The sequence below is a fragment of the Mustela nivalis genome (assembly GCF_964662115.1).
Source record: "Mustela nivalis genome assembly, chromosome: 11".
NCBI classification, from domain to species: Eukaryota; Metazoa; Chordata; class Mammalia; order Carnivora; family Mustelidae; genus Mustela; species Mustela nivalis.
Window position 1 is genome coordinate 71,852,445 of NC_139030.1, and position 15,366 is coordinate 71,867,810.

General features: G+C 41.3%; 1 protein-coding gene across 3 annotated transcripts in view; it reads left to right on the forward strand.

Moving 5' to 3' along the window:
* Positions 1-15,366, forward strand: part of DRC11 (dynein regulatory complex subunit 11) — a 151,465-nt gene that overhangs the window by 26,142 nt on the left and 109,957 nt on the right. For all 3 annotated transcript variants that reach the window (XM_082689788.1, XM_082689790.1, XM_082689789.1), the window contains exon 6: positions 8,297-8,502. In XM_082689788.1, coding sequence (XP_082545914.1) covers positions 8,297-8,502 — 206 coding nt within the window. The remainder of the gene's footprint in view (positions 1-8,296; positions 8,503-15,366) is intronic.

Genomic DNA, 15,366 nt, shown 5'->3' on the forward strand with positions numbered 1-15,366 from the left:
TCAACCGAAACCCACGTTATCCCACCTGGTCATGTCTGTCATTCATTATAGTTGGCTTCAAATGATGTTTGTTTCTAGAAATAAATTTATTCCCCAAAACACGGATTTGGAAAACACCCATTATATCTGGGGTTCTGTTTTAATTTGTTTTAGTTTTATTTTAATTTCTAAAGGCAAAAGAGCTATTCTCTAAGTGTCTTTTGGGGAGGCATCCTCTTAGAAATGAGTGCAAGTCTTCAGGCACCAGCTCTGAAGGGTTTGGTCCACCATGATGATGAAGACCCAAGCATATGGCATGGCCAGCTGGGAATGGGAACCCAGCTCTACAACGGGGCACGTGGGGGAGGGGGTTAGAGCAACATACTCACCCTCCCTCTGAACCTCAGTTTCTTCTTCTGTAAGAGCAGGATGCTGCTGTCTATTTCACAAAGCTATTAGAAGTGCTTCAAGAGAGTTTAGAGGTAAGGGCCTATCCAGGAGCTTGGAATACGATATGCCTTCAGGGAATCGTGGCCAACATTGATCCTCCTGGAAAATTATAGTACAGTGTCACAGTAACTGAATCACAAAAAAGTGGGATAACTCTCATCTGTAACCGAACACAGTATGTTCCAAAATAAGTCGTTGCCTAAAAGAGACATGCCACCAATTCCCAAATATAAACTCTCTTGGCCTTTGTTATTTGCTGCTCAGATTTATGAAGCTGAAATGAGTCTGTTAAAAGTAGGATCTCAAAAAGCAGTGGAGTTGGGGCAGCCCACGGGGGTCTGAGTCTAATCCGCAGCCACCTCAGATAGCTGTGGGGGGAGAATTCTGAGGATCCCAAAAGACAGCAGGTGCCACCCACACACCACCCACACTATGTGTGTTGCCCCAGAAAAAAGTTCGCAAACCCGGAAAGGCAGTGACTTTAGTACGGGGGGGTGCATGAAGGGCTCTTAGGCTGAGCAGGGAGATCAGAGCTTGAGGGAGGACACCATTTTCTATTAAATGGGATTTTACAGTCTAGCTACTTGGGCACTTTTAGTTTGATGTTGTTACTGTTGTGATTCTGCTTTACTCTTGTCCTGGGTCCCCAGATCATCAGAAGTTACAAGAATCCTCTTCTTACCCTCCCTTTGTCGCCTGATCCCAGGGTTTCTTTACCTACATCCTGGGGTAGGACATTTGTCCTCATCTATCTTAGATTAGGGTCCATTACGCAGTCTGCTAATGCAGCAGGTAGAGAGGTTAGGGCCATGAATGCTGGAGCCCTCCTGCCCGCGTTCAGATCCTGGTTCTCCTCTCTCCTAGCTGGGGGAATTTGGGTGGTGACTTGACTTCTGGGTGCCGCAGTTTCCACATGCATGAAATGGAGATGGCTGTGGCACCTGACTCCTAGATAGGTGTTCATTCCTAAAGAAATTGCTATCTGTCAAGCATTTAAAATAGCCTCTGACACATTCACAGTGAGTGCCAAGGGACCATTAGCGGTTGCTTTTCTTCAAATGGTTTAATATCATGGGTTTAGAGTTTCACATCATCCATGATTCAAAAATGCTTACCAACTGCCAATTTTTTTAAACCTATTTAAGTTAGCTAAGACCAAAAGAGTTAATGTCACCATGTTGGCAAAAAATGGAAAGACAGGCTCTGTCCTACACTGTTGCGGGGAGAGAAAATCCTCTAACATCTTTGCAGGGCAGATCAGCAATCTATCTAACAAAATTACAAATGCACGGTTTCTAAAATGTATGGTCTATATTATCCCAAAAAAACCATTTTCAGACAAAAGTGGCTTAAGGCAGAAGAAACCTATCAATGGAGCTTAGAGGGTTAGAACAGAGATGCCAGAAATAGACCTGGAGGGCCAAAGCCCCAGTCTGCCCTGTAGGGCTGTGTGACACGGGCAAGGTCACAGGACTGTGTGACCCTCCAGTACTTCCACTTCCTTCCCTATGAAATGAAGATAAGAAAGAATGCCACCTACTTAAAAAAAAAAAAAAAGCCATTAGGAGGAATAAATTAGTTAATATTTGTCAATCACTTAAAATTGGGCCTCCTGACCTAGAAGGGCCATCATCCAAGTGTTTATTTAAAAAAATATTTCAAGGGGCGCCTGGGTGGCTCAGTGGGTTAAGCCACTGCCTTCGGCTCAGGTCATGATCTCAGGGTCCTGGGATCACGTCCCGCGTCGGGCTCTCTGTTCAGCAGGAGCCTGCTTCCCTTAAAAAAAAAAAAAAAAAAAAAAAAAAAAAATTTCAAAAGAGTAAGACACAAAAGTAGCCGATTCTATCTAAGGGTTCTATCACTAATCAAAAATAAACTCAACTTACCCATTCTGGCCCTGCTCCTCACTTAGCAGATCTTCAAATGACTAAATTTTTAGAAGCTAGCTTGTGGGATATATATATATATATACATATATACACATATATATATACACACACATATCTATAACTATTAAAGTTTATATATGTAAAATATATATAATAATAAAATAATATATATTAAAGTTATATATATAAACTATTAAATAAATAATACATCTATATGTATTATTTAATAGTTTTGCACCCACTTAAATTGTGGCATCCTAAAATAAGGACCCACCATCATCACCAGGAGCAGAGAGCCCAAGAAAATCACTGGAAGGGGCTCTGCGTACGGTTTTTTTTCCCAGTTCTCCCGCCAGGTTCATCTTTATAAGTAGGTGTATTTGTATAAATGCAGACACATAAATATAGATGTGTTCCTCTAAACAAAATAATGGAACAAAATGGCATATTTTCATGAACTGAGGAACACCACACACACCATCTTGCAATGGACCAGCCGAAAAGCAGCCCCCCTCCGCAGCGTGACGCATGCATTCCATGAGCAAAATTAGAGCAGGAAGCGTGTGGCGGGCCCCCTGAGCCTGCCTCTCGCGGCTTCCTAATGAACAGCAGCACACGCTATGTTCGGGAGACGCTGGAGCTAATTAATCTGTGCATAGATTTCCCGGGATGGCCACTTGCTTGGAATAGACGCTTCCCCTTCCCCTCCCTGCTCCAACTTGGCCACCATGAGGTATCAAAAGCCACCAAGACAATGAGCTTCTGGAGAACGATGCCAGCCTTAAATCCCTCTTCTGCAAGTGTATCTGTGACTGATAAATTGAACGGATTTTCATATGGACAAATGTCCATTTTATCTGACTAATTTGAACAAGGATTTTTAAAGACAAAGCCCATCAAACATTAGATAAGCATTTTAAGGTAATGGACCATGGCGTCCTATTTCCCCACAAACCCAGGAAGCATCATCAGACGTCCTATTTTTACAGCAACATCAATTATTAATATGTATATTTTTGCTGACAGAGGACCTTGCTATAAACATAGGTTTCGCTATCCCGTTCTGGGTCATTAACTATGGAAAGCTTGTAAATATAATGGTTTATTCACATGGGAAGCCTTCATTAAGATGCATTATTCTACAGCTGATGTATTTCAATGTATAGTGTATTATCATGTTCTCTATTTCCCTTTAATATTCGTAATTTATTTTTAAATGAGTTGCTGTTTATGCGGTGAGTTAACAAATTTGAATTCTGTATGACCAAAGTTCCTAATGAGGAAAAGATGTTTTAGCCCAAAGGAAAAGCTTCTCATTAACATAGGACCTAAATATATTATAACCTTTAAATTCAGAAGCAAGTAGAGAAAGAAGCTACAAATGACCCCAAATGTATTTTTGTCAGAGGCAGTCTATATCAAGAAACACGCATGAATACACACATATTAACGGCACAGCATGGTGTAATAGGAGAGAAACAGAACGGAAGGAATCAGGGAACCTTACTGCTAGCTCCTTCATTAATGTAGAAAGACTTGGGAGAGCCACTTAGGCACGATCCTCAGTGTCCTCATCTGTTCAATGGGATAGTCATGTCCTCATTTCTACCTCCAAAATGGATGGAACATCAGTAAGGAAATGCAGAGTAAGAATGCAGAGGACAGAGCACACGCCACTGGGGTTCTTATAAAATCTAGTGAGAGCTGAGAGATTTCTCTGCTCGCCTCGCTGGGTGCTAGGAAGCACTAGGAAGTGCTAGGAAGTTGGTAGGATGCTCCATCATGTTATAGAGCTATTGCCAAGACCCAAATCAGGGTCACCTACACATTGCTTCATTTTCAGGGGACAAAAGGGAGAAAGACCGGCTACAATGTAGTTTGTACGTGTCCATCTATGAAAGAAATCTGCTGTAAATTACCATAAAAACAATGCCGTTAGGGGTAAAGCAATACCATATGATTGATTGATAGAGTAGAGAATCAGAACATTAATGCAAGATTCCAAAACAATTTTGCACATCCATCACAGACAAAGAGATTTGGGTCATTTGTAGTAGAGAGCCATTTTAACATCTTCATGAAAACAATGAACTTTAAAATAGTTATTGCAGAGATCAGATAAAAATTCCTCCGTGATTACAAACTCCCACTTCATACAGTCAAAATGTAAACACTAGGAATAAAAAAAAAAATCACCTGAAAGATATCAGAATTAGGTACTTTTTTAAATGATTAAATAAAGGAAATTTCTATTTTGGCACAAGATATATAATACAGTCATGCCTTGAGCAACTGCATAGAGAGGGAATTTAGATCACTTGTTGTGAACGTTGTTCTTTAAAGTCATCCTGTTATTTTCATTCTAGATTCACTTCTGAAGCGGTTTTAGCATTTTTTTCTGCCATAAAAGTTGTATATTTTCATTATACTAAACTCAGACAACTGGATTAGTTCTTTAGACTTTCTAATGCATATATAATTTTTTCATCTTTTTCACAGACTTCGTGTTGTTAAGTGGGTGCTATGTTCTAATGGCATCTCGATTGCAGTTTCTAGTTGAGAAATCACTCCCGGAGGGTTATAGGTATCTCTTGGAGATGGGGGGGGGGGGGCTGTACTTGCATACTTGCATACTTGTTGGAATTACCCATTTCATTCATTTTGAATTTATTTTAGTTTATGGTGTCAATTGAGTCTTTAAGAATATCTTTTTCTTGCTAATTGGTTTAAATGTATGATTTTGTTAATATCCTTTGTAAATGAGGCAAAATTTTGTCCTATACTTGAATTTTGTCTTGGATTTGTTTCAGAGCGTTTGAGATGAACTTTAAAGTTCTTCTCTTATCCCTGAAATTTTCCTTGAATAGTCACTCCTAGCACTCCTGGGTTTACATGCTTAGACGTTGGTGCAGCTGACATTATGGTGACAGTCGTCATAAGAGCAGGAAATGCACAGAAGGGTCACTCAGTCACAGGCTCTGTAGCAGGACCTCACAAAGAGGGTTCCCCTCAGTCTTCACAGTCTGCTGCTGTACCCATTAAAGAGGAGGAAACTGAGCCTCACCAGTGTCAATGCCTTTTACAAAATCACCCAAAATTGTAAAATTGGGTGATTTTATAGAATCACCTGAGCCCCAGCTCGCACCCAGGCTGTTGTCCCAAACCCCAGAGCAGCCTGGCTTTGAGTCAGATAAAGCTGGGGTTGTTTCCTGCCTCTTCCATTTTCCAGCTGTGTGAATTTGGAAAAGCTAATTAGCCTTTCTGGTTAATTTCTTTGTCTTCTACAAATGCCTGCCTGGCCGGATTATTGTAAAGATTGAAGGATTACTTCCATAGAGTGAGTGTGCACTCAGAAGCGAGGGATTCTTGCATCTTCTGTGATTTTTCTGTGAAACAGCCCCTCCTCCTCTGTCTCCTCCTCCTCTCTGCTCTCCCTCTCCGGCTCCCCTCCCCTCTCCCCTTCTCCCTCTCCCCCTTCTCCTTAGTTGTCAATCTCTGCCACAACTATTCAACATTGTCCTTGGAGTATGAAAGCAGCCACAGACAGTATGCAAATGAATCGGCTTGGCCATGATCCAATGTAACTTTATTTACAAAAACATGCATGTGGGTCAGGTGTGACCTATGGGCTACAAGTTACTAAACCCTACCCTGGATAATTACCAGAATCACCTGAAGGATTTTCCAAAACTACTAGTTTCTTCCTGCTTCCTCACTGCCAGGATGAAACTCGGAATCTGTTTTTTAAGCCCTCCAGAATTTTGAGGGGGAGGGGAGAATTTGGAAAAAATTATTCACCAGTGTATTTGAGAGTAAGTTGCCTCTTAAAAAAAAAAAAAAAAAAATCCCCAAACAAAATGACTACTAAAAACAAGAAGAGAACAAAAATAAAATAAGAAAGAATTCTGGGAAAATAAAAAAACATGCCCCCAAAGGCAAAACAATAACCCCTCCTAAAATGTTAAATAAATGCAAATAATAAATGGACATCACTGAAAACCAAATGAGTTCTGGAAGATAAAGTTCAAGAACCTCCTATAACATAGTGCAAATAGATCAAGGGGAGAAGGATCATAGATGAGGAAAGTCAGAGCTGCGGGAGATTAATCCGGTGGCCTGCCATTTTAGCTAATATTTGTTGCAGAGAGAGAAATGGTGGGGTGGGGGGGATAACAGAAAAGACATTTTCAGAATTGAAGACTTCATTTTCTGTATTGAGTGGACCCACCAAAAGGAGACTAGGGTGAGTGAGGACCTGCCCACAGCTAGTCGGATTTCAATCAACATTCAGAATTCTGAGTATAAAGCAGAAGGGAGAAGAGCTTATCCACAAGGAACAACAGTGTCCAACAAACTGGTCCCTGCAGGCTCTGCTTCCTAGAAGTCTCCTCCAGGGAAGCTGCCACACTGCCATTCAGGTGGGAGGGGCCCAAGGCAACACCTCGGAAGGGCAAGCACTTGGAAGGTTCACCGCTGCATGTGCGGTGAAATGCATGTGCAAAATGAAAACGGAACACAAGAAAGACAGAGTAAACAGAGAAATCAGAACAACTTAGGGTTAAATTTAAATAGCCTTTGCTAATTTCCATGGCGTAAATATTCCCATCGTAGCCCATTCAAGCTACTAACAGTTGGGAAGATACACATTCTGGCATACCATTATATAGTATTTTCACCATAGAGAGACAGCGGACATCAATAACATCAAGAACATATATGATACAGTAATACCCAGCAAAATAATTAGGAAGCAATGAGTTTTGAGTATTGGGAACTTTGTATTATAATTTGCTTCAGAAGTTACTACAATTACACGTTTTAGACTGACCGTATTTAACAACCAGATTGCCATATTCCAGAAAGTGTGTCATTTGGCTCCCATGAGCTATCATGGGCTGGTGGCAGCAGTGACTATGTTCTTTATTTGCTGGATGGCCCAGGCTGACTTTGAACTACTCAGAGTTCAAATCCTTTATCCGTGAAGGAAACAGACCTTCATCTTGCTGAGGGAGGATACCAGGTACCTCTGTTCTGTACCTGTTTTCCTTCTCCAAGTCTGTTTTAGTTTGAAATTTCCATCCAAACCCATGCTGGAAGGTCTAGGTTATCTGACATTGTTTGCCACTATGTTTTATGTTACTCTTCTCTTGCCAACTCCAGTTCTTTAGAAATTCTAGAGAACAAGAATTATGTCTCAAAACGATTAGGGTGGTTTTGTTTTGTTTTGTTGTTTTTTGTTTTTTGTTTTAAGTAGGGCCTCCACCCAATGTGGGATTTGAACTCACGACCCTGAGATCAGGAATCATACGCTAGACCAACTTAGCCATCCAGGTGCCCCTCAAAGTGATTTTGTATTTTCTCTTCAGATGGTAGATGACATAGACCAGCACTGAGCGTTTGATTGGTGCTTAATAGCCAGACTTCTGTTGACTTGCTAATCAGCAGATTTTGAAGTAGAACATTGTAAAAAAAAAAAAAAAAGATATAATATCAGGGTGAATGTCTGGAGTCAGCTGAGAATTTCCTACTTGGGAGGTCTTTAACAATAGAACAGATGTTTGCCGAGTCGATTTGGGGATAGTTTTTCTTGAAATTAGAGTACCCAAACTTTTCACCAGTCTTGCTTCAGGTTCTTTCTTCCTCTATATGCTTTGTTTTCCCATGAACCAAGAAGATTTGGAAACACTTTCAGGAGTTTGAACTGTATTTTCTTATTGTTTTCTTAGTTACGCCTTTTTCAAGCTAACTTCAACCCCCCAGATTCGGGAAATGGTATAAAGTGATCTCCATCTTTCCTTTCCGTAGTGGTGAATCATTTCTTCAGATTTTCCTGCCGCACTTGATTCTTTCGTTCCATGTATTTCTCACAGGCCTTGATAAGACAGCATCAAAGATATTGACATACTTCGTTAACATCTGATGCCCTTCACCAGCACAATAACCTTTAAGATCACAAACCTTTTTGCTTGTGTTTTCAGGATCCACCTCCTCTGTTTAACGAAGTCAGTGCTACAATAATCCAGGCTGAGAAGGTGAGCTCCCTGAGAAATGAGACGCAGGTAAAGCATGAGGAGAACTACAGGAAAGCCTTGGTTACAATCAAGAATGACCTGAAATTAATAGAGGGTCCAGACATCAAGGAGAACCTTCAAGACCAGATCCGACATTGGTTCATTGAATGCAGGTAAATGTGAGCCACACAGACATATATCCTGATGGCTCTTCTGCAGGGGTTGAGGCTGTGGGATGTTTTCAAGTACAAAAATACATCCATATAGATTCATGGAATTTTGGGCTTCCTTTTGAGGAGTAAAATGTCAAGGCTAAGAATTCAGGAGCTAATTTTTTTATTATTATTTCTTTTCAGCGTAACAGTATTCATTGTTTTTGCACCACACCCAGTGCTCCATGCAATCTGTGCTCTCCCTAATACCCACCACTTGGTTCCCCCAACTTCCCACCCGCCCCCCACCCCTTCAAAACCCTCAGGTTGTTTTTCAGAGTCCATAGTCTCTCATGGTTCACCTCCCCTTCCAATTTCCCTCAACTCCCTTCTCCTCTCCATCTCCCCATGTCCTCCATGTTATTTGTTATGCTCCACAAATAAGTGAAGCCATATGAAAATTTTTTTTAATAAGATTGCTTTTTGTGCTGGTGCTTGCTTTTTTAAAATAAGGTCCTTATAATGGGGCACCTGGGTGGCTCAGTCAGTTAAGCATCTGACTCTTGATTTCAGCTAAGGTCATGATGTTGGGGTCATGGGATTGAGCTCTGTGTTGGGCTTCACACTGGGCATGGCCTGCTGTAGATTCCCTTTCTTCGTCTCCCTCTACCCCTCGCACCCCCACTTGCACATATGTGCTCTTTCTCTTCCTTATATATATGTGTGTGTGTGTGTGTATATATATATATATATATATATATATATATATATATATGATTGAAATATATATATTTATATATAAATGTTATTTTCAATATAAAATATATTGAAAATATTCATTTAAATAAATGAACAAATAATAAGGTCCATATAATGCTCCTATAATCACATGGACTTGAACATCACAGGTGGATTTCATGGGCCAGATCTGTCTGGAAGTCAAGGAGTCCAGGCACAAGTAGATTCTGCTGTCCTGCCCTCCAGGGTCTGTCCAGCCTCTCTACTTGGGTGACCCTTGAGATTCTCAATCACAGCTCAACTCTGTCAGAATTCTCTGAGACAGCTGCTTAACCTGTGAACTAATAGGGAGGCCCTGCGCCTCCTTGAAATGGGTGGGTGGATGGGTGGGTGGGTAGCAGTTCAGGGGACAGGGCCCCAGGCCTCCCTGCAGGAAGTGTCTTCTTGATTGAAATGTTATATGCTTTAAAGGTATTAGTTTTAAGAGAAGCACACACAGAAGCACAGACACCTGTGGAACATGGAAGTCTCTACATAGTGGAACAAACACTTTGTAGAAAACCTAGTTAAAGCAGTTTTAAAATCTATTTTATTTCAAGAGGGGGAGAAAATGAGGGGAGGTTGTAGTGATCAGTCCCGGGAGTCATGGAGGACAGACTTGGCCATCTGTTTCCTTTAATGGGCACCGTGCTGCTTCCCATTGAGTCCAAGATGCTCAGACCTTCGCTTCAGTTACTTCATCAGAACCAGAGAATTGAGCTGTCTGCAGCAGAAAATCAAACTTCATCTCAAAAAATGACATTAAAAGATATTCATATCCATGGTAAACAGCCTAAGAGATGACCTCTGGTAACCTCACCCTTTGCTCCTCCTAATGTCCTCCCCTTGAGTGGAATCTGGACCTAAAACTTTCCTTCTGAAGGAAAAGAAATGGCAGAAGGGATGGAGATGGAGTGTCACTGCCTTCTTGCCTGCCTCTCTAGCCCTCTCTCTTGCTCTGTTTCTCACTGCTCTGAGAAAAATCAGTTGTGAGTTGACCAGGGGAGAGGCCCATGAGGGAAGGAAACAAAGGCCTCACTCCAGGAGCCTGGGAGACTTCTGCTCACAGCCATGGGTGACCTTGGATGTAGATTCTCCCCCAGGCGAGCCTTCAGATGAGACTGGAACCCGGCTAATGCTTGGTCTGCAGCCTGGTGGGAGATCTTGAGTTAGGGACCCCCAGCACAGCCACACCTGGTCTCTCCCCATAGAAACAGTGACCACATAAACGTTTGCTGTTTTCAACATGAAGTTCTGATGTAACGTGTTAGGCAGTGATAGATAATATGTATCAATTACTTTTATAATGATTTAGAGACATTTCAGCCATCATAAATCCTCTTGCAGTAACTTTGTATGGGATCCCAATAATACTGAAGTTTTATAACAAACTTGATGAATGTTTGATATAGCAATTAATTGCTTTCAATTGGGGAGTTCTGTCCTTTGTTATACAAATACAATTTTAAAATACTGATGATTTTTTAAAATTCAAAATTGCTTAAACTGCTGAGCTTTTCTTCTGGTATCTTATTTGTCAAGGATATGTTATAGCAAAATGGGACATTTTCAGTAAAAAGATACTTATAGTGAAAAGTGAATTAAGCTATTAACAGAGAGGGAGGCATATATGTCCACATACATCCTTCTTTTTCCATCACATTCCTTCCTCTCCCCATTCTGGTGGTGGTTTCATGTGTATAGGGAGTCAGAACTTACCAATCTGTACACTTCATGTGTCTATATATCAATTATACATCAATAAAGCTGTTAAAAATGTAATGGCATTGTATCAGCAAGGATATATGTGTTTTTAGCTCTTAAAAGGAGCATGTTTTTCTGTTATCCAAAAGTCAAAACCCAGTCTTCCCTTCGATAACCTTGTCCTTGGACTACCCAGTCTCCTGCTCACAATCTAAGGAAAACTTAGCTTTGTCCATTGTAGGTAACTCAGTGTCTTCTGGTTTGAAATAGTCTCTTTCAGGTGAACTGTCTATTTTGAATATATTCGGAGTCCATTCAAATGCCTATCAGGAATGTTGGGCCACTTTTCTTCCCCTTATGGCATCTGACAACAAAGGGAGGTTAAACCCTAACTTCACCAGTTGGGGGCTGGACCAAGAGTGAATGACGTCTGAGCACATGCTGTTGCCCCTGCCTTGGCCAGTCATGCAGGCATGAAGTTAATTATTTGGTCCAACACAGAGTGGCCCACCTGGTCCTTGGGGGGCTTCCTTCCACAGCCTGTGATTTCTGCCACATGCCCCTAGGCACTGGGCACCCACAATCCTGGCCTCTTATTTCTGAGCACACACACCTTCACTGAGATGCCAGTTCCCTCAGAAACCCCACATCCCCTAGGAACTCCACATCCCCCAGGATCACAGCCTCAGGGCATAAACAGGCTCCTTCAGACCCTCATCCACCAATACTGCCATCAGAACCCCACCATCTCCGTCCAGCAAGTTGCACACCCAGGAAGACAAGCACGACCCAGATGTTCCTAGATCTTCTTCAGCCATTCTGGGGTTTCAACTGGGATCTCAGCATTCACCCCCTCCTTCATCAAGACCCCTACAGGGTGAGGCTCAAGGACACCGTTGGTGTCCCCACTCATCCACCTTCTTTGGCTTCCTCCCACCCCCTTCTGCCTCACTAACTTCTTGTTCAAGTTGAGACTCTTTAGGGTCCTTGAGGAGTCTCCCTCCAGAATTCCTCCCTGTCTCGTGCTTAAGTTCTGACTAGCCCTGCGCCCACCATTCCTGCCCCTGGAAGTTTGCATAATGATTAAGAGCAGAGGCTGGAGATCGCTGTGTAGCCTTGGGCAAGTTGTGTGGCTTCTCTGGGGGTCAGTTTCCCCATCTGTGCTATGAGGACCAGACTCGCCCCTACTCCATGGGGTTGCTAAGAAACACAGGATACTGAGACTTGTACACCAGGCCATGACTGTTTCTACCGGCCAGTAGCCACCTGCTCGCTCAAGTGCCCCTCCCCCAGTCGCACGGCAAGCCCCGGGGATGAGCCTGGTGCTGAGAAGTGTGTGAATTCCATGAGTAAGCAGTTATTCATGCAAGCCACGGTTCTGCAGCATTCCACTCTTATCCAATTACATGATTGTGTCCAGAGGAAATATACCTGGGGCGATTTTGTACAATCATGGACATTTAGGTAGAAAGGCATAGTTTCAAAAGAATGGAGTCTTCTGATGAAATCACATAGGTTTATAATAAAATTCATTTTTACAGTGAGAAGGCTATGCCCCACGCTCAGTACCCTCAGTTACCAGGACCTTCCCTCCCCTCTTCTCAGGACTGTGGGGAATAAGTCTCCACAAATACATCTACTATAAATGAAATGATGCTTTATGTCTTAAAGTCCAATTTACTGCTAGGCGACAAAACCAAGTTGAAAGCACTGTGTACAATTATAATCCCAAATAAGCTGAAATCTATAAAATATACATACATACACACATAAATTCATACACATATTTAACTCATTAAGTGTATGTTTGTATATGCATGGAAATTTTCTGGAATGATAACACTGGAAACTGTTAGCATGGCTACATCTAGGGACTAGCGTGGTAATGTTACTTTTTATTTTATATTCTGTGCTATTGGAAGTATTTTTTAACAAATATTATTTTCATGATAAAAAGCCTCATGAAAAATATACTAAAAAGCAAAGAAAGAGAGCAATCAATTTGGGATAATTCAAAATAAATATTGAGAATTTTAAAACCCTAATTTTCAAAAGGTAGGTTAATGCAATGCTTGCATAATACTCTTGGAAATCACCCTTTGATAAAAGAATTGGGAGACATGAGGCTGGCAGGAAATGTAAGTTGTGTTCCAGAAGGTTCATGGAGGACTTGGCAGGCCTTGGTGTCATCCTAGGAGGGGAACTTCCATTGTTCCAGGAGTTGTGGGCTCCTCTGGAGACCCAGCCCTCACTGGCTGGTCCCTTGAGAATTTTTCATCCTGATGCCACTGGCCTGATGGTTTGGAGGCTGGATTAGAGCAGCTCCCACGGGCGTGCTGGGCATCATTCACAAAAACATAAAGATTCCTCTTTTTTTAAGTGATGTAAGGTCAAGGGCAAATTTATTTTCATAATTGGGTCACACTTATCCGATTGATAAAAATCCTTTTCCTTGTTTTTTTAAATCAAAGACAAATAAAAAGCAAATACCGTCTTTTGAAACCTGAAACATGATTAGTCCTTGGGCTAAATTCCAATAGGACACAGGATGACAACTCGGAAAAGTTGCGAGAAGTAACAATTAATATAGGCTCCCACAATTTAGAATATGTATGCTGAGCTTGTTTAATCAGTCCTTACAGCTGCCAAATTGTACTCGGATTTGTTTTGTAAGTCAATTTTTAAATTACTTTAAAGGAATCCTGGTTTGCCAACATTAAAAGTAGTACTTGCTTATGTAGAAAATGCACAAAACAGGGAAGAGTATGGAGAGGAAAATTAAAATCATTCCTGACCTCAGCATGCTGAAGTTGCTACTGTAGAAGTTCTTGGTAAATTTCCTCCTTTTTTCTCTCACATATGTATTTCATTTCACTTTTATGACTTTTTAAAATTTTTCTAAAGTTAACCCTGGGTTCTCCCATGTCCTTAAAATATTTTCCAGAAGATGTTTTTAATGATTGCTTAGCATTCTACAGCGTGGGTTTACTAGTGACTGAATTAATTACTTACTTTTTAATCTTTTGTCAAGTTGACAAAAGAAAAATGTTCTTGGTAATCTTTCCATTTACACCTGTCTTCTTATGGGGGGAGGGGGCGTTATGGGAAACGTGAAACTCTTTTTTGGGTTTTGTCAGTCTGGCATCTCTTCTGTGAACCACCCTGTCCTGTATGTTTCGCTCTGTGATGTCATCTTTTTAAGTGGAGTCATCTTTCTAAGTCATCTTTTTAAGTCATCTTTCTAAAGTGGAGTCATCTATGTTACTGATACTAAAGCTGTTTGGGACATATTATTATAATAGTGACTTCTCAGTTATCATTTGCCTTTGATTTTTTAGCTGACCGCTAAGAAAACTAGAAAGAGAGAGGAAGAAAGACACAGAAGGAGAGAAATCACACAGCCGTTAAGAACCCAGTGCCCACTTTCTGTGCCCTGGGAGCCTCTGAGCCCCACCCTGGCCACCTGGACCAGGAAGTCACCACACCTGCCACCTGCGGTTGCTGAGGGTGGCTAATGAGATGATGCAGATGAAACACCTGGGCCCCATCAGTTTCTCTTTGAGGTTATGAATTTCATAGGTATTTTCCTATTTTAAATGAGATTTTCTCCAAATATCATTTCCTGTTATTATCTGTTGTATATTTTACTTACTTATATTTTTTTATTATAGAGGTATAGTTGACATAAAATGTCATATCAGTTTCAGTTGTGCAACATAGGGACTCGACAAGTTGGTACATTACACAACACTCATCATGACTGTAGTCCCCACTCGTCTCCACCCGACCCCACCTGACGTTATTACAATACTACTGTGTTCTCCGGGCTGTGAGTCCTAATCTTTTTTTTTTTTTTACTTTTATATTTTATATATATATATATATATATATATATATATATATATATATATATATTTGCACCATCAGCTAAGTGAACTCTCAGGTTATTTCTAATAGTCCTTTAGTTGATTCCTTTGGATTTTCTTGAATATGCAGTCATGGTAAAAATGTGGCTGATTCTCTCTCCCTGTCCCTGGAGTTACTCTTCTGGCTCCTTCCCTCTGGGGAGGCTCCAGGCTGACACTTCCTCCTGTGGTGTGTTTCCCTTCACTTCACACTTTATTCACACCAGTGGCCAAGAATCTTCTGGATCATGAGGCAGTTGTGTTTCTTGGTCCTTTGTAGAGGCTAAACTATTCAGAATAGCTGTTTTTGTCAAATATTGCAATCTTGGAAACATGATTTCAGCTGGTGGGCGCTTCACTTGTTCATCGGAAGCACCAGCTCCCTCCACCCAACCTTCCATCCCTCCTCACACCCCTGGGACCCTGCTCAAAGGCGGGTGCCTGCTGCCCAAACTCACCACTGGCCTCCGTTGTAGTTAGAAAAACTTGCTGACTGGAT